This window comes from Euleptes europaea, chromosome 14 (assembly GCF_029931775.1).
Source record: "Euleptes europaea isolate rEulEur1 chromosome 14, rEulEur1.hap1, whole genome shotgun sequence".
Classification (NCBI taxonomy): Eukaryota; Metazoa; Chordata; class Lepidosauria; order Squamata; family Sphaerodactylidae; genus Euleptes; species Euleptes europaea.
In genome coordinates this window covers 36,696,687-36,716,029 of record NC_079325.1, presented here as the reverse complement: position 1 = coordinate 36,716,029, position 19,343 = coordinate 36,696,687, and the positions used below count along the sequence as shown (strand labels likewise).

Genomic DNA, 19,343 nt, shown 5'->3' with positions numbered 1-19,343 from the left:
ATCCTTTAACCCCTCCATTGTCTCCACTTCTGCCCCCAGCCCTCTTGTAGTACAGAGGGAATGCATATCTCCATGGCCCAGGTGGGAAAGGGCTAACACAGTTTCTTGGGCGGTCCTAGCAGCTCCATAGCTAACAACTCTTCTGTAAGGGGGAAAAAAGGTTCATTTTCTCTGCAAAACAAACTAACATCCGCCTTGAACAGAGGCTATTCCTGTCCGTGGGAGGGGGCGGATCACCAGTCTTAAATCCTTCTGAGCTAGAGATCTGCCAGGACCCACAAAGGGCCAGACCAAATGATTTCACGGGCGTAAACGGCCCCCTCTCCGGGCCTCACGTTCCCCACCCCTGACCTACAGGAAGTGTGTTTGTGTGTGTCGTTGTCCCCCCCACCCCGCTGACTGGGCTTGGCTTTTGTCACAGTGCCTGTCACTCACAGGCCAGCAGGCGCTGCACATTTGGAAATCCAGAATTCACTTGTGGCATTCGCTACTGCCCCCCCCCCCCCCGTCAAATATGAATATGGGGGTGGCTTCTCACTTTAAAAGGGATTTGGCCAGTTTGTGGAGGAGAGGGTTATCAATGGCTCTTAGTCATGATAGCAAAATGGAACCTCCATGTTCAGAGGCAGGATACCTCTGCTGGAGAACAGATAACAAGCATGTGCTTCACTGTCGTGCTTTGCTTGTGGGCCTCCCAGAGGGGTGTTTCTGCCCACTGTTGGAAACAGAACGTTGGACAGGATGATCCGGCCAGGCTTCCTAGATTCTTAGATTAGGAGTGCAATCGAATATTTTATTTCCCCCCCCCCCCCATTCTTCAAAAATGCCTTGTGGAACTGGGCTGTGCTATGCGCATTCCAGGTTGCGCTTCACTTTGGCAGCAATTGCTGGTTTGGAACAATTAATTTTTCATAAGCCCGCATTAATGTGCCTCCCATTCCAGCCTACAGCATCTGTATTTTCCCCTGATTTGCACTTAACATATGGGTAGCCCTGCTGGGTCAGATCAAGACCATCTGACCAGCATGCTGACAGCAAGATGCCTCCGGGAAACCCAGAAACAGCCCTCTCCTACTCTTCCTCCCCCCAGCAACTGGTATTCAAAGGTCCACTGCTTCTGAACAAGGAGGCTCCATTTATCGATCAGTGCTAATAGCTGCATAGAGATCTATCCTCCATGCAAACATCCCCTTTTAAAGCCGCGTTTTCTACTACCTGTCATTGTGACAGTGACTTCCATAATTATATGTTTTTGTAAAAAATTACTTTAGTTTGCTTGCCTTGAATCTATGGCCTGTCCACTTAATTGGGTGCTCCCAAGTTCTAGTATTTAAATAATAGAATCATAGAGTTGGAAGGGGGTCACCAGGGTCATCTAGTCCAACCCCCTGCACAATGCAGAAAATTCCGAACTACCTCCCCCCCCCACACCCCCAGTGACTCATACTTCATGCCCAGAAGATGGCCAAGGTCCCCTCCCTCTCATGGTCTGCCTATAGGGTTGCCAGGTCCCTCTTCGCCACTGGCGGGATATTTTTGGGGTGGAGCCTGAGGAGGGCGTGGTTTGGGGAGGGGAGGGACTTCAATGCTATAGAGTTCAATTTCCAAAGCGGCTGTTTTTCTCCAGGTGATCTGATCGCTGTCGGCTGGAGATCAGTTGAATTAGCAGGAGATCTCCTGCTACTACCTGGCAGTTGGCAACCCTATCTGCCTAAGGTCATAGAATCAGCATTGCTGACAGATGGCCATCTAGCCTCTGCTTAAAAACCTCCTGGGAAGGAGAGCTTACCACCTCCTGAGGAAGCCTGTTCCACTGAGGAACTGCTCTAACTGTTAGAAAATTCTTCCTAATGTCTAGACAGAAACACTTTTGATTTAATTTCAACCCGTTGGTTCTGGTCCGACCTTCTGGAGCATCAGAAAACAACTCGGCACCATCCTCTATATGACAGCCCTTCAAGTACTTGAAGATGGTTATCATTTTTGGGGAGCAAAAGGTCTCTCTATCTACTCTTCCTACACAATTCATAATTTTGTAACCATCTATCATGTCCCCTCTATGTTGTCTCTTTCCTGAACTGAGAAGCTGAGGTCTCTTTAGCCTGTGCCCCCTCGGGAAGGCCCTTCAACTCCTTGATCAGTTGGGTAGCCTTTTCCATACCTTTTCTGGCCCTTTCAGGCACCCTTATTTGAAACTGGAACAAACAGAAGTATTCATGTCCAACTGCGGCTGCGCCGTAGATTTGTGTAAAGGCATTGCAAATAATGATTGCCCGATAAGAGAGCCTAGTTATGCCGCTCTCCGATCCTTTCCAGTTTCTAACAGCGTTGAAACTGCTAATCTGAAAATGCCTTCTTATCAACAGCCCCCGCCCAACTAGCAAGGTAGATCTGGCTGTGTTTGTGTGCCACAAATGCTCCCAGGAAGTCGCTCCACGTGCCCACAGAGAGAGATTCACACCCAGCATCAGGCGAGAGAGTCGAGAGTTTCTGTGAGGCTAGATGTTAACAGGAGAATGCATTCCAATGTGGATTTTTTTTAATGTGTTGATAAATTGAACCTTTCTCTCCTTCCTGCCGCTTGCCAGCTGACTGCATCCCCGCTCCTGTTGCCAGCACAAAATAATGAACTCTAAAATTGATACGAGGTTTACGAATCCCGAATCAGGGAAACAGAATGTACTGTGCAGTACAACAGAGGTGTAATATCAGGTCCGGTTTTGTAATATACCTCTGTGCGTATCCTGAAAGGGCTGGCTATGCAGACTGCAAAATGCATCCGTGGAATAATTCTTATCTGTGAGAAGGGTACCGGTGGGAGGCTTCACAGGGATAAGGAGAAATTAAAAAGTGAGATTGGAATAATTGCCATAGAAAAAGAAACAATGATCTCTCTAGGATCAGAGAAGCATGCCTATTATATTAGGTGCATTGGAACAGAAGCAGGATGCTGCTGCAGTTGTCTTGTTCGTGGGCTTCCTAGAAGCACCAGGTTGGCCACTGTGTGAACAGACTGCTGGACTTAATGGACCTTGGTCTGATCCAGCATGGCCTTTCTTACGTTCGTAATGCTAGAGAAGGCATTGGAAGAGACTGGTGCATACGGTAATTCCACACCATTCTTTGAAATTAATAGGGATACAAATACAGAGGCCACTGATGGGACATTCTGATCTCTGGTAGCAGGTGTTGGGAAGGATCTTCCTCCCCCTGAGTCCCTGGAGAGCCGCTGTCCATCAGAGAAGACAATACTAGGCTCAGTTGGACCCATGGTCTGACTTGGGATGAGACCCATGGTCTCGTGCCCTGCCTTGTGAATGCAGCAGGTCCCGGGTTAAGTTGAAGCATCTCAGGAGTGGGGGAAGACCTTCACCTGCTTGAGACTCAGGAGAGCTGCGACCAGTCAGAGCAGACCATGAAGGTCACCTTCACATCGATTGTTTGCACCAACATGGGGTAGCAGGTTTTCACCTTGGCTTCCCCACAGCGTTGTGGTGCTTCTGTGCCCATTCTGCCCTCCCCTTCTTTCCTGTGAATTTTTCCAAACCTGTTTTGCTCCTGAGTTTTGAGAAAGATCACAGCAAAGCTGGGGTGGTACCCATGTGGACAGGAAAGTCTACATCTTCCTGGTCCCATTGTCATCAACACCATTTTCACAGCCCCAGGTCCCACGGCAGCGATTTCCCACTCCCAGCCACTGGAGCACTTAAACAAAATCACCAATTAACATATTGTTAAAGTGTTATAATTTTATAACAACCTGTCCATCAGGCTCTCTGAATTCCCAGCTTTCATTTTTAAAAATTAAGTATCTCACTCCTTTCATTGGGAAGATATGCCTTTCCCCTTATATCTCCACAATGAAAGGGACTAGAGACATACTTTTTTAAACGAAAGGTGGGAATTGAGAGAACCTGATAGAAGGATGGTGAGAGCGTTATAACACTATAATGAAATGTCAATTGCTGGTTTTTTAAAACAAAAAAGCCCACCTTCTGGAGGGAGAATGGTTGTCACAGGGTACTCAAACAGGGGAAATGCTAGGAGACCTGCCATGTGGAACATGTGCTGCCGTTGCACGAGATCAGCAGCCGCAACAACTGCAGGGAAACCACACAAGCTTGTCCGTGTGTGGAAAACACCAAGCTAGATGGGCCAGAGGTCTGAGTCAGGGATCAGGCAACTTCGTACGTTCCTCCGTGCAGTGCCAGGTACACCGCAGGCACAATGTCAACAATAACAGTCATTATTTTCATTACTTCGCGTGCTCCAGGGCAAGGCCCTGGAACTGAAAACCGGTTCTACAGCAAAGACTTTGCAAGCATGGGGGGGGGGGAGAGAGAAGGGGGATAGGCGGTGAGGTTGTGTGTGGGGTAGAAGGCACAAGCATCATCGAGACAGGAGAGCGAGTTCGAGAGGCGTCCACGTTATCATCCCCTTTCCAGAGAGAAAGAGAGAGAGGGAGAGAGAGAGAGAGAGAGAGAGAGACGCAGGATGCGGCAAGGTTTTGATATCTTGGCTGACCAGAAGATAACACGTGGAAAGATTTCATCACTGTCCTCTCCAATTGTGTCAACAATGAGGAGGTGGAGGAATATTTTTGCAGGGTGGATTGTGGAATGATAAACGATGGAATCTGGAGTGGGGGGTGTCCGCTTGGTAAGCCACGGGGAAATTAATCCTGGCTCTTAGCCCTGACTTTCCTGCCTGCTGATCAGCTGGTGGAATTAAAATCCGGAGGAGCCTGAGAACCCGGGGATCCTTTCTTTTTCTGGCGTGGTGGAAGGGCGCCGTGAGGAATGTGTTGGAGAGGGCAGTACTCCTCGGGCCGGAAGATGAAGCTGTCGACCAGGTTGTATAAGCTTCTCACCTTTGGGGGAGTCTCTCTTCTGGGGCTGTTTTGTGCAGAGTTGAACCTGTGGCAGCCTTACGTGTGGTCACATGGGAGGAAGTCCCACTGGACCATTTTGGAGCATGCGTGTGTAAAGTGTTATCAAGTTGCCGCCGACTTATGGCCACCCTGTAGGATTTTCAAGGCACGAGACATACAGAGATGGTTTGCCTTTGCCTGCCTCTGAATAGCAACCCTAGACTTCCTTGGTGGTCTCCCATCCAAGTAGCGAAAACACCGAGGAAGTGCAAGGGCATATTCCCCAGTAAGTAAATGCACAGGATTGCAGCCTTGCCTTTGACACGGGGATTCAGGCATTTTACTTTAAAGGCTTGCTAGATAGTCTGTTGTGGTGGGGTTTTTTTACGCTTTTCTGGTAATATTTCAGGACCTGGGGTGGGGGCAGAATTGCCTGCAAGAGCAGCACCATTCATTTCAATGGAGGGGGCATGTGTATATATTTCTTTTCACACCGGGATTTGTCCTGTGTGCTATAAGTGAACAGGAAAGATGACCCTCGTGTGCAGGAACATCAGAGCATATGTGGGCCTCTGGGCTTATGCATTTAATTTCACTGGCCTTCCTTACACTACAGACTGTAACTTCCAACAGTATTCTCTCAAAAGACTAAAGAAATCCAGAGAGGATATAACAAGAGCCCTGCTGGATCAGGCCAAGGATGCATTGAGTCCAGCATCTTGTTTCCAACAGCAGTCGCACACAAGATTTTGAGAAGCCCACGAGCACGTCTTAAAAGCATTAGTCCTTTGAATCAAGTCGACTGCTTGAGAACGCAGCAGGTTGTCTTTAGCTACCTTGGCTGATCATCATAGAGTCAATCAGTGAATATTGTGTGATATCTAAAATGAGCTCCATGTATAGAGGCAGTTTATCTTGGAGTACCAGAACAAACAGGAAATGGCCATCACCGTGTCCCATTTGTGAGGTTATGGGATGGAGGATCATTCCAGTTCAGCAGAATCAAGCAGTGCAGATATTTTTAAACCCATTCTCTTGGGCAAGACGGGGGAAAGAGAACCAATAAGCACATAGAAAAACAGACCAAGTTTGGAAGAAAGTTATTCTGTGCCTTTCTTTGTAGCATGTTAGCAATCTGCCACCTGTAATAATGGGGAAGGGTGGCTTAGTGGCATCTGTTTTAAATTCAGAGGATCCCAAGTTCAATCCCAGGCATCTCCAGTTAAAAAGCACAAGTAGTAGGTGATATGAAAGACCTCTGCTTGAGACCCCAGAGAGCTAGTGCCAGTCAGAGCAGACAATATTGACCTTGAATCTGTTGATTTAATGGTCTCACACTCAATATAAGGCAGCTTCATCTGTTCAGTCTAGAAAAAGGTTTACTATTGAATTCTGCTCAAGGCAGAAACTGATCCTGAGATCTAGTGTGTGGTATGAATGCTGGACTTTGGCTGCTGAGGCTTGGATTAAAATCCCCGGGGTACAGGTAGACCGGTTCTGAACATGGAGGTTTCATTGACAGATCCCAGGGGTGAGAGACGAGAGCTCCTACCTAGAGCCCCTTCTGGGCCTTTGACTCTGGATGCTTCCCACTGCTTTGCACGTAAGCAGAATTACTTTGGAAAGTGCTGCTGGCTGGAATTTACCTGCCTGCTATAAAACAAGTTGAAATTAAATAAGAGGGGAAGCTCCAGTAGAAACAGGGCCATAAATTTACATGGGAAGTTATCCTCTGTGCAAAAGATACTCTCTTTTTAAAACATATATTATATGTATGGATTGAACAGTTAATGTGCCCCAAACTCTTAAGTGTTTCCATTGGAAAGTTGAAGCTTTTAATGCCACCTGCCTAAATTTACAACTTAGCCCCACCGTTAGTCTTTTTAAGGGTCCTATTACAAAGCCTGTTCTCTGTCTAACTATAGGGGATTATTGACCCTCAGAGATCAAACAGCCATCTCTTCCTTGCTTGTAGGTTTTGCAAACGACATGGGGGTTGCAGGATTAATGGGTTGGGAAGTTTTGTAGTATTGCAGCCTTTGGGAATGTGGCTTCCCAGTGGCCTGATCCTCAAGATTTATTTCATCTACAAGCAATGCAATTGGGGAGCAAGAGGATGAATATGTGAGGCCGACTTATCCCATGATAGTACAACAGGCTATCCAGCTCAGTACTGTCTCTTCTGACTGGCAGCAGCTCTCCAAGGTCCCAGGCAGAAGAAGGGCTTTCCCTACAGTTGTAATCCCTTACCTGGAGATGCTGGCGATAGAATTGGGACCGTCTACCTGCTTTGCAGGTACTTAACCACTGAGCTGTGTCCCCTCGTGCCGGTAGGCAAGTGACTGGGGAAGCAGGTTTAAAAAAAGGTAAAGGTCCTCTGTGCAAGCACCAGGTCATTCCTGACCCATGGGGTGACGTCACATCCCGACGTTTACTAGGCAGACTGTGTTAACGGGTTGGTTTGCCAGTGCCTTCCCCAATCATCTACACTTTACCCCCAGCAGCAAGCTGGGTGCTCATTTTACCGACCTCGGAAGGATGGAAGGCTGAGTCAACCTTGATCCGGCTACCTGAAACCGACTTCCGTCGGGATCGAACTGAGGTAGTGAGCAGAGCTTGGACAGCAGTACTGCAGCTTACGACTCTGCGCCACGGGGCTCTTTCAGGGGGAAGCCATGGGGCTCTTTCAGGACCATACAGAGACACCCCCCTGAGCAAGTCTGGAGAACCACACAGTCAAGATAGGCACCTGGTTCTTGTGTAGGCAATGGCCCCATTCTCACTTGAAAGCATTCATAGCCAGACCAGGCCAGGAGGAGCCAAAGGGCTGCTAGGGGTGGAGGTGGGGGTTGAATCTGTGCCCAGAGATAGGGGACAAGAAGACCTGTTTTCCCTCCAGTTGGCAGCTCAAGAGCACCTCTTTAGGCTGAAAACAGATGGTTTTCAAGTGCTTTAGGAATCTCCCCAATTAAGGACCACCATTCACAAGTTAGGCTTTTTCTGCTCTGAATGTCACCACAGCCCCTCCATCTGAAGTTACAGAAGGCATTTTCCTCTTTGCTCCACTGGGTGCTGGCCAATACTGCCCTGCAGCTAGATGGGGAGACAATCCCATCATGACATGGCTGGAGAAAACTGGATAGCGTTCAACCCATCCAGCCCTTTCTGTGTTGCTTGCCTGCCCACCCTACCTCATTTTCTTTCATTCGGGTGACTGGTCTCTGGTGAAACTCACCCAAACCTGAGGAAAACCTATTGGGGGGGGGGACTTCTTTTGATGGAGCACACCTGGTCACTGCAGGGAAGGGTGAGACCCAGTTGTAAATCAATCTTCCTGCCTGGCCATCACCTGGTTTTAAAAACCTGATACCCTCATGTTAAAAACTGTATAACTGAAGCTGTCTTTCTCACATGCATGCTGAGCCACAGAATGGCTCAACGGTGGTTTGTGCCCTTAGTAGCATAATCTATTCTCAGTGCCAGAGCCAAGCCCTGGTTGATGAAAAGTAGGAACAAGGAAAAGACTGTCTAAGCACGTGCAGAGTACCTTTCTCTCACTGCCCAGTAATTGCACACAACCCTTCAAGACTTGGCACTTATCATGTTACAAATTAAGCACTGGACGGAGCAGTGACCAAGAGTGACTTCTGCCACTGTAGTCCTTCTTGGAGAGGCCTGGCCGTGGTTTACCCAGACACTGGTGACTTCCAGAATGTTCTGCTGTCGTGCATTCTATGCATCTCTGCCTTTGCAAAGTTTTTGGAAACTTCGGCTCCTCACATTAAATGTCGCTGTCCAGCTATTATCTAGGGCAGGGGTCGGCAAACTCATTAGTCAAAAGAGCCTGGTCTACCGCCTGGTCTACCGCCATAAAAGCCTATTGGTAGTCCTGGCCTCCGGCTGAGTCCCATTGGGAGGCCAGGTCTACCCATTGGCTTTCTTGGCAGTAGACCTGGCCTCCGGAGGCCCATAGAAGCCAATTGGTAGACCTGGCCTCTGAAGGGGGACTTTCTCCTCCTCAGAATCTAGGTCTACCACCAAGAAAGCCAGTTGGTAGACATGGCCTCCCAATGGGACTCAGCCGGAGGCCAGGTCTACCAAAGGAAGCCCGCCCCGCCCAACAGATGATAGGCGGGCGGGGCAGGCCAGGAACCGCCGAGCCGCCCACCCAGCAATCGCGCGGCTAGAGGGGAGGGGAGGCTTTCGCCTCCTAACCATTGAGGGCAAGGGAAAGGGGGACCCGGGCATTCTCCACGGCGGGGGGGGGGGGAGAGACAGCGCGCCCGTTCGCCTGCTCTCTCGTGCTCACTCACTCTAGCTCTCTCTCAGGTGCGCCAGGGTCGTGATGCAGAGGCAGGCAATGGCAAACCACCTCCAAAGGTCTCTTGCCTTGAAAACCCTACAGGGTCGCCATAAGTCAGCTGTGACTTGATGGCAAAAACAACCCTAAAAAGTACATTGTGGTTTTAAAACTTTATGACCCGTGGCTGTAGGGGCTTTTCAGCAAAGAAAGCAATACAAACAAAACAAAAGTGTGGGGTGTGAATGTTTGAATAAAATGCATCCAATTGTGACCGGAAGGCTGCAGGAGGCCTCTGTGCACATTTAACGCACTCCTGGCACAAGAGCATAAAGTGTGCTGCCATAGCCCGCGTCCTCACAGGAGCTACTAACTCCAAGTTCCTAACTTCACTCTGGGATTCCCTGATGTGGTTTTTGCCAAAGCACTTGGTTGCTAAAAGATCAAGAGGCCGGGGAGCCCCTTCCTTACAACAGACCCTTGGGCTCTTCAGGGGAAAAGACATCTAAGGGCCAGGCATAAAAGAGGATTATAAAACTGTGGACGGAATGCAGGAAGTGGAGAGAGAAAACTTTTCTCCCTCTCCCAAAATACTAGAACTTGGGAGGAATTGTAGAACAGTGTGGCACATTTATTGTGTGCATCACAATTGAATGGTCTCCCCACCCCATTCTTGTGTGAGTTGAAGAATAAGAAGAGTTGGTTTTTCTATGCTGACTTTCTCTACCACTTAAGGCAGAATCAAACCGGCTTACAATCACCTTCCCACAACAGACACCCTGTGAGGTGGGTGAGGCTGACAGAGAATGACTTGCCCAAGGTCACCCAGCTGGCTTCGTGTGTAGGAGTGGGGATTGGGGAAACAAATCCAGTTCACCAGATTAGTGTCCACCGCTCATGTGGAGGAGAGGGGAATCAAACCCGGTTCTCCAGATCAGACTCCTCCACTCCAAACCACTGCCCTTAACCACTACACCACGCTGGCTCTCATGGGTGTGGAGTCTCATGGGGTGGAGACCCTCCTTAGTACTGTTTGTTGGCTAGAAGCATAGACTGTATGAGCTCCCTTCTCCTGAAACCCGTTGCTCCTACCCTTTTATCTGCTTGTTAATAAATAGGCGTTGTTTTGAGCACACCAGTCTAAGCTGCATGAACCTAAGAGCAGGAACCCTTGGGAGAACCCTAAAACTGAGCTGCAAGTAGAAGGGAACATTTCACGGTGTCAGAAGTGGTCCTGTGTCTCCTTTTGGTCTCCAGCACTGTACAGGATGATTCCATATTATACCCTTTGGTAAATATTGGAGCAATTCGAGCCTCTATAAGATCTATCCTTTGTGGGGAATTTAGGGGAGAACTGGAGGCAATGGGAACAGTTAGATTCAGGACGGACAAAGGGAAGTACTTCTTCACACGGTGTAAGATTAACTTCTGGGACTCACTGCCACAAGATGTAAGGTTGGCCACTGGCTTAGATGGCTTTCAAAGGGACAAAGTCACAGAGCGCTGGCAATTAGGCAGGATGGCTAAATGAAACCAGTTCAGAAGTAGAATACCTCTGATTGCCAATTGCTATGGGGTCAACAACAGGAGAATGCTTTGGCCTCCATGTCCTGCTTGTAGGTCTGTTGGATGCATTTGTTTGGCCCCTTTGGGAAATGGGATGCTGGACCAGATGGATCTTGGGCTTGATCCAGCAGGGCTGTTTGTTCTTATTGTGGCCCACTATCCTTGTGAACAAACTAACCCTGCTATTTTTTATCATTCTTCCCCCCCACCCCGAAGATTCACATTGACTCATCTGCCCCAAGACGTCTGCACATTGCCTACACATCATGTTCTAGCCCATATTCTAGTTTTGCTGGGCCAGATCCATTGAGCTTTCCACTCAACAGCCTACCCAACCCACTCTCCCTAGGATTGCCAGGTCCCTCTTCACCACTGGCAGGAAGTTTGAGGGCGGAGCCTGAGAAGGGCGGGGTTTGGAGAGGGGACTTCAATGCCATAGAGTCCAAATGCCAAAGCGGCCGTTTTCTCCAGGGGAGCTGATCTCTATCGGCTGGAGATCAGTTGTAATAGCAGGAGATGTCCAGCTAGTACCTGGAGGTTGGCAACCCTAACTCTTCCCCATGTGCATCTTGAAGGGGAAGATCAGTCATGGTAGGCAAAACCGTCTTTCAAAGAAAGTTGTCCAGCGTTAACTGATTTGTATATAGAGAAGCTCTTAGGCTGGAAGCTCTTAGGCTGGCCTCCAGTATCCTCCAGAAACTCAGCTGGGCAACCCCTGTGCTGAACATGCCAGTCTTGTGTCCATGGACTGGTGTCTGGGTGGTGGTTTCAATGCCACCCAAATCAAGGCCATAGCAGCACCAGGCTGTTCTTTCTCCAGGCAGGAAATAGCAAGCAATCCTTCTTGGAGGGGGGGGATGCAGCTGAGGACTGCTTCTCCCGTTATATGATGGGAGGGAGAAAGAAGGAGCAATGATCATTCTTCTCTTTTGTCTATGAGGACGTTCATTGAAAAGACGAATGTAACTGTTTTGCACATCGGAAAGTGTGGAATGGGAGAGCACCGGCTGGAATGCATTAGCAGCGTTGCGGGGAGGGTCCTGAGATTCTGATGGATGAGCCGCAAAGCAGCAATGATAAGTTTGGGTGTGTTGGTTGTTTTTTTTAAACTCATCTATTTACAGTTCCCTAGCTGTTGCTGCACACGGATGCACAATGTTCCTCTGTAGTGTTTTTTGGACTGGGTATATCCAAGACCCTGTGTAAGCCACAATTCTAGCCCAAACTGGAAAAAAGCACAGGATGTGATCATTGGCCATAGAACTGAGATTCCCCCAAAAATGTCTGCTATCATTTCTAAATGCGGGGGGTGGAGGTGGGGGGGGCAAGTTTCTAGCCCTTGTGTTTAAAAGATATGCTTGGAAACGTCTGTGCGATGCCAGCTGAAATCTTGGAGGCCAGCAGAGTTGTCAAACAATGGCATGAGACCAAGATATTCGGAAGGTCACATCTGCTCTTATGATCCTGGCTATGCTTTAAGATCAGCTTCTGATGCCCTGCTGTGCGGGCCTTTGTGTCAATTGAGCTGAGGTGAGCGGGTACACAGGACAGGCCTTTGTGAGCTGTGACTTCTGAACTGTAGAACACCCTGCCCCATGACGTCTGTCCAGTTCCTCAGTTCCGACCTTCTGCTGGCTTGGCAGGACTCTTTTTCTTAAATTGCAGAAAGCTTTTAACGTTTCTGGACCCGATGGTTCATGTTGTTTTAATCTTAACTGTCGGTTTTATTTAATCTTTCTGCTGATTGCTGGTTGTGGTTGTTTTTTAATTCTCTGCTTTTATTGGCATTGTGGGTGTTTTTGAAAAAAATGGTTTTCACTTTAACTGCTGATAATTGCTGGTTCTTTATTGTAGCCGGCTGCTCTTTGAGAGACTGCTATATGTATGTATTTGTGGTAGTGGTTGTTTTAAAAATATATCCTAAGCCATTGTGGCCCCGTCCTGGATAGCCCAGGCTAGCCTGATCTTGTCAGATCTCAGAGGCTAAGCAGGGTTGACCCTGGCAAGTATTTGGATGGGAGACCTCCAAGGAATACCAGGAACCTGAGTTGGAAGCAGGCAACGGCAAAACTGCCTTGAAAGTCTCTTGCCTTGAAAACCCCACCAGGGGTCGCCATAAGTCAAATGTGACTTGACGGCAAAAAAGAGCCATTGTTTAGAACAGAAAGTAAAAGGTAAAGGTCCCCTGTGCAAGCACCGGTCATTCCTGACTTATGGGGTGACATCACATCCCGACGTTTACTAGGCAGACTTTGTTTACTGGGCGGTTTGCCAGTACCTTCCCCAGTCATCTTCCCTTTACCCCCAGCAAGCTGGGTGCTCATTTTACCGACCTCGGAAGGATGGAAGGCTGAGTCAACCTTGAGCCGGCTACCTGAAACCAACTTCCGTTGGGATCGAACTCAGGTCATGAGCAGGGCTTGGACTGCAGTACTGCAGCTTACCACAGGATACCAATTCCCTAAATGAATAAAATGTGAATTCCAGGGATCCAGTGGGTAGAGCATCAGTGCCCTGTATACCTTTTCACATGAGTGGCAAAATTACAGAAAATTGTAATAAACAATACCCAAAGAGCAGCTGTGAAATTCAGACATTCTTGGTACAGAAGATGAGTTACCTGGATGCCGAATTTCAATTTCTCCCCCTCCCCCTTGCTCTCTTTTTTAATTCGTTTAAATTCACAATATACACAGCCCTGGGCATATTGAATTTTCCCAATCATCAGAGCAGTCTGTGGAGTATCTAGGGAAGCCCAATATAACAGCCAGGGAGCACTTTGATACGGAAAGATATTCTGTTTGTAGTCTGGTGTGCTGCTCGCACTGTTAGCCCCCACCCCCCACCCCCCGCCAGTGTGTGGGAAATGAAAAGGGGCTGAGGGCAGGCTCTGGAAGGGGATAGTGACTGGAGGGGCTGCCTCTACAATAGGGTTGCCAACCTCCAGGTACTAGCTGGAGATCTCCAGCCGATAGAGATCATTTCACCTGGAGAAAGTGGCCGCTTTGGCAATTGGACTCCCCAAACCCCGCCCTCCTCAGGCTCCGCCCCAAAAACCTCCCACCAGTGGCAAAGAGGAACCTGGCAACCTTATTCTACAAGGAGATGGTATTGGAGGATCTTTCTTTCTATTTAATGGCCCTTTAGAAGCGGAGATCCAAATTAAACTGCTGGACTATTCCTCTTATTGGCTCACAGCCACAAGCACTCCTCCTTTGAAATGGGCTATTTTCTTGGGTGACAAGGGTCCTTAGAAAGAACCAAATAGTGACCAAGGACCCAATATGTTATGTTACAGATCTGGGATCAGCTTCTCTGACATGTAGTTTAACCTTAAAAAGCGGCAGTGAAGGGCCCCAGTTGGATCAGGACTGCGGTGGCGGTGGGTAAACTCTTTCCCCCTGCAGTGTGTCCCCAATCAAAAGCGCCCTGCTTAGCTGCTACCAGCCTGGTAGATTAAAAAAAATGAAGGCCCCTGTCCCTTCTCCCTACTGGGTCAAAAAGCAACCCGGAAACATGTGTGTGTGTGTTTCCAGTTTCAGCTGAGGAAATGGCAAAAGGGAATAGAGTTGATACCCCCCTTCTCCAGCACAGCAGCCCCAGTTCAATTTGCTTCTCCCCATAGCTGTGTGTTTAGAGGCTATGCTACTGGTAAGGGGACCTGGTGGCAGATCCCAGATGTAATGCAGGGTTTGGTCCTGAAACAGACTTATAGCTGGTAGCGTTACCATTGACAAGGCCTGTATTTGTCTGACTACTATACTGTCAAATAGTTTCTGTTGACGGCTGAAAAGTAAATGAAATCTAGACTTGAAATCAGCTCTGTCCCCTGACCCATCTGGTTCTACCCTGGTACCACCCCAAGGACCAGAGCTGGTATAGCATAGGGGTTGAGAGAAAGCCCTGTGACCCAGGAATCCCTTAGTTCAAATCTCCCTTTTGCTCTAGGCAAGCCTCTCTCTCTTAGCCCCCTACCCATCTCCAATATGGGTATGGTAATATTGGCCTTTCAGAGCTGTTGTAAAGATCACAAGAATACAATGCATGTGGAGTGTTTGGGGCACTGGAAAATACGATACAAATGCATGTTATGAATGTGGATACATTCATAATATTCACAAGGTCATTTTTAAAAAGTAATAGAAAGTCGATTCTAAGAGTTTAGGGCATTTTCCTTCCCTATAGAACTACAGGTCCAGAATTGCGTGACCCTTCGTACAAGAAGCTTAAAAGAAGCCCCTGATGCTTCCGAGCTATCTAAATGCATCCATTAACATTTCTGTCTGCAAGAGCCCCACCGGATTCGGCCAAAGCCGCCTGGTTTTCCCCCTTCTCTTCTCTCTGCATTCAAAGCATGCTAGAGCTCCCAGCGTCTCAGTCCCAGAAAGGTGTTTTTCCCCACTTCCAACTCAAGCTTTCCTTTGCTCTCTCCCTCGCTAATTACATTCAGTTTTAAGCAGATGTTCTAAGGTTAACAAGTGTCTGCATTTTGGGAAGTCAAAGTCATGAATTAAAAATTGTTTCATGCAAACTCTCATTGACCTTGGAAAACAGTGGAGGGTGTGTTTTTTCTCCTTAAGCGGGGAGATGTACAGTCGAGCTGCTTGAAAGAGGAGATCCTGGGCCCTTCTCCGATTCATCCCTCCTCCCTGCCCCTAGCAGTCATTAAAGAGTCACTAATGTCTTTTAAGTTTGTGTTGGGGGAAGGCGATTAAATCCCCCCCCCCCATAAATGGAGAAGTTATTTCTCCTCGGTAAAGGGAAGGGAAACTGAAGGTTTTTGAAGGTCTTCCAGGATTCTGAATTTGAGATGACTCCTTGTGGAGCAGGATCTGGAAGGCATTGCAGTGTTTGAAAAGATCTCATTGAACCGGAGATGTGAGCTGGATTCTTGAGTGAGGCAGAGGAAAAGGAATTAAACCCTCCCATTTGAAAAGCCCAGGAGCCCAAGGGGGCTGGATGGACCTTGCCAGGAGGCTGCTAGAGGTGACTGCCTGGGACGGCAGTACCTAAGGAGCGCGGGCAACTTTAGAATGGCTCAGGAAATGCTTTGTATGCCAGGCTCTTTGCCTGTGGCCTGCACTCCCCTCCCTGTGCCTAGGATCTCAGGTTTCATCTTTTTTAGCACACAGGATACCTAGGATTGCCAACCTCCAGGTACTAGCTGGAGATCTCCTGCTATTACAACTGATCTCCTGCAGAATGAGAGAGCTTCAGAGCAGACCCAAAGTCTTTTGGTCCCACAGAGGCAGAAGAGACTGGAGCCTGTGATGCCCCACCCTGCAGTTCTGGTTCTCAGTGGAGTCAGTCACCCTCTTTGGTGCAGGAGCACGATGTGTCAGTATCGTTTTACTGCTCAACCTTATGTGCTTTTATGCCCTGGCTTGCTTTTATTGGCATGTTTCGAATGGACTTCCTTTATTGATTTATTCATGTTATTCATGACTTGTTTCACTAGGGTTGCCAACCTCCAGGTACTACCTGGAGATCTGCTATTACAACTGATCTCCAGTTTGAATCCATAAAAGGACCTGTCCTCTTATCAGATTACTCCTAAACTTCCTCTGATCTCTGGAAGCAGAAATATGAGAAGGTAGTTGTTCAGGTCCCCAGCTCTTGAGGGTTTTAGAAGCACAGCCGTTTTGGATTCAAGTCAGAACCACACTGAAAACCGCTGGATTTCTTTCAGTACTGGGGAGATATGTTCATTTTCTTTCTTTCTTTAGATATGTATACCATACTTTCCCTCCCCAATGGGGGCCTAAAGTGGCTTACAATATTATCTTCTCTTTTTTATCCTTACAACACCAACCCTGTGAGGTAGACTGAGAGACAGCAACTGGCCCAAGGTGACCCAGCAAACTTCCATGGAAGAATAGGGATTCAAACCTGTGTCTACCAGATAGTAGCCCAGCATTCTAACCCCTACATAGGGTTGCCAGGTCCCACCAAGGAGAGGTTTTTGGGGCGGAGCCTAAGGAGGGCAGGGTTTGGGGAGGGGAGGGACTTCAATGCGATAGAGTCCAATTGCCAAAGCGGCCATTTTCTCCAGGTGAACTGATCTCTATCGGCTGGAGATCCGTTGTAATAGCAGGAGATCTCCAGCTAGTACCTAGAGGTTGGCATACCTACCTCTCCACCATGCTGGCTCACTGCAGGGAGCACCAGTTAATAGCCTTGCCCTGGTATTCGTAACCAATGGAAGGTCCCTAATGCTTTTTAAAAGTAGCCCTATGAAGAGTGCATAAATCCGGGGGTCAGCAATCTTTTATAATTAAAGAGCCAAACTAACTCAACATTCAAAGCAAGAGATCAACAAAGAGAGAGCATAAGAAAGTCAGCATAATGGAAACTATGGAACTTAACATTGTGGATAATTGATGTGTTAATTAACAACCCATAAACCACAGGTTTTGAAGTGGCACACATGAGGTCTCACAATAAGCCATAAATATACACAGGAACACCTTGCACAATAGTTTTAACATGCATTGTTCAACACCTAGATGACTGGCAACTGTTTCCCTTTCTGTAAAGCGTCTCCAAGAAGCCTTTTAGTCCCATAAAAACCTTTGCCAGCCATTCCCTTCTCATAGGGGTTATTATAGCATCTAGTGTTGCCAACTTCCAGGTACTAGCTGGAGATCTCCCGCTATTACAACTGATCTCCAGCCGATAGAGATCAGTTCACCTGAAGAAAATGGCCACTTTGGCAATTGGACTCTATGGCATTGAAGTCCCTCCCCAAACCCCGCCTTCCTCAGACTTCACCCCAAAAACCTCCCGCTGGTGGCAAAGAGGGACCTGGCAACCATAATAGCATCCCATCTACCCCTCCGATACACCTTAATGTAAAGATTTTCTTTCATTTTTAAAAAGCCATATTTGGTTCCTTACTGAGCTACATTTGACTCTGAAGCCATAGGTTGCAGACCTCTGCACTAACTGCACCCCATCCACACTCTCTGTGCCCCATCTAGACCCCCTTTCCACCCCTTCTTCCTTTTCATCCATCAACCCCCCCCCCCCACAGTCCTTGAGAAAGCATTCCACCTTCATTGGAAACCAGCTCCCCGTTCTCTATGCAGATACAAACCAGCATCTGCCTGATGGGACCACACGCCCAGCCATAAGCCAATGACAGGGTGCCTCCCGGCAGAAACTCCAGCAGGGAATCAAAGCCACCCAGTAATTGCAGGCCTGGCTGTCTTTGGGAGGGGTGCAGTGGCAAGCATTCCATGCCCTTCTGCACCGTACCCTGCCTTGCCCTGGAATTTGTGGGCATCCTGGGAACATCAGAAGAGGGCGAAAAGCAAAACTCCCCCCCCCCCAACCATCCTTTTGCCTCCCGGTTCCCGTAGGCCTTACATTTGTCTGTGACACAAGGCAGCCTGCTGCTCCAGAGAAGTCATCTCCCTGGCAATCTGATCAATGTCTTTTCTCCCTCATAATTTCACATCTGCAAGCCATTTGTCCTCACACGCGATAACAGGAAAGTGAGAATCACACTCTGATATTTTGGCTCCGCTTCAAGGCCACTAGCAGGAAGATGCTAAGAAGGGGAACTGTGCTTTGGGTTACTCGTGGCTTTCTTGTGCTTGACTTAGAAGATGGGGGTTCAAATCCTGCCTCACTCATGAAGCTCAACAGGGTGGCCTTGGACCACTAACCTACCTCACAGGGTTTGTGGGAGGATCAAGAAAGGTTGTATATGAAGTTGTTTTCTACAAAGACAGACCATTAGCCCCTAGGATCTTTCCCCTCCTCCGATGCCTGCTGCTTTCTGGAGGCCAAACTAACAGGTTATGTTGAGGATCAGTTATCAGTAGGGTTGCCAGGTCCCTCTTTGCCACTGGCGGGAGGTATTTTGGGCGGAGCCTGAGAAGGTGGGGTTTGGGGAGGGACTTCAATGCCATAGACTCCAATTGCCAAAGCGGCCATTTTCTCCAGGTGAACTCATCTCTATCAGCTAGAGATGTTGTAATAGCAGGAGATCTCCAGCTAGTACCTGGAGGTTGGCAACCCTAGTTATCAGATCTCCCCGTGTGTAACTTTAAGTTGAAAATGCAGCCATGGACTCGTGGGGTGGAGATTCACAGTGAGAACACAAGGGGCAGAGCAGGTTTAACCCTCCCCACCATGCCCCTTCCTTGGTAGAATCCCCCCCCACACACACACACTGTTACTAGCCCCACAGACAGAAAACAAATAAACAGGTACCTTCTTTTGACATAACACAGCTAAAAGCAGCTGGGGGGGCTGATTTCTACTGGGGAAACAGTGGGGGGGGGGAAGAGTCAAATGTGCCCTGTCCCATTTCAGCCCCCCTACTCCTGCCCATGCTGCAGCTTTTTAAGGTTGAAGTATATATTGGGAGATCCAATCGTGCGCACCCCCCGCCATCCTGTGCAGTTTTTCCTTTACATGAGGGTTCAAAGCCCCCTCAATGGGAGGGGCCGTAGCTCAGTGGTAGAGCATCTGCTTGGCATGCAGAAAGTTCCAGGTTCAATCCCGGCATCTCCAGTTAAAGGGACTAGGCAGGTAGGTGATGCGAAAGGCCCCTGCCTGAGACCCTGGAGAGCTGCTGCCGGTCTGAGATGACAATAC

General features: G+C 48.4%; 1 protein-coding gene across 6 annotated transcripts in view; it reads left to right on the top strand.

Annotated features, from left to right (window-relative positions):
* Window positions 1-19,343, top strand: part of DAB2IP (DAB2 interacting protein) — a 242,401-nt gene that overhangs the window by 113,587 nt on the left and 109,471 nt on the right. The window contains exon 1 of one of the 6 annotated variants that reach the window (XM_056860262.1): window positions 4,795-4,852. The exons of the other annotated variants lie outside the window; for them this stretch is intronic. Within the exon in view, the coding sequence (XP_056716240.1) occupies window positions 4,800-4,852 (53 nt within the window). The 5' untranslated portion in view covers window positions 4,795-4,799. Of the gene's footprint in view, window positions 1-4,794; window positions 4,853-19,343 lie in introns of those variants that run through there. 6 annotated transcript variants of the gene reach the window in all.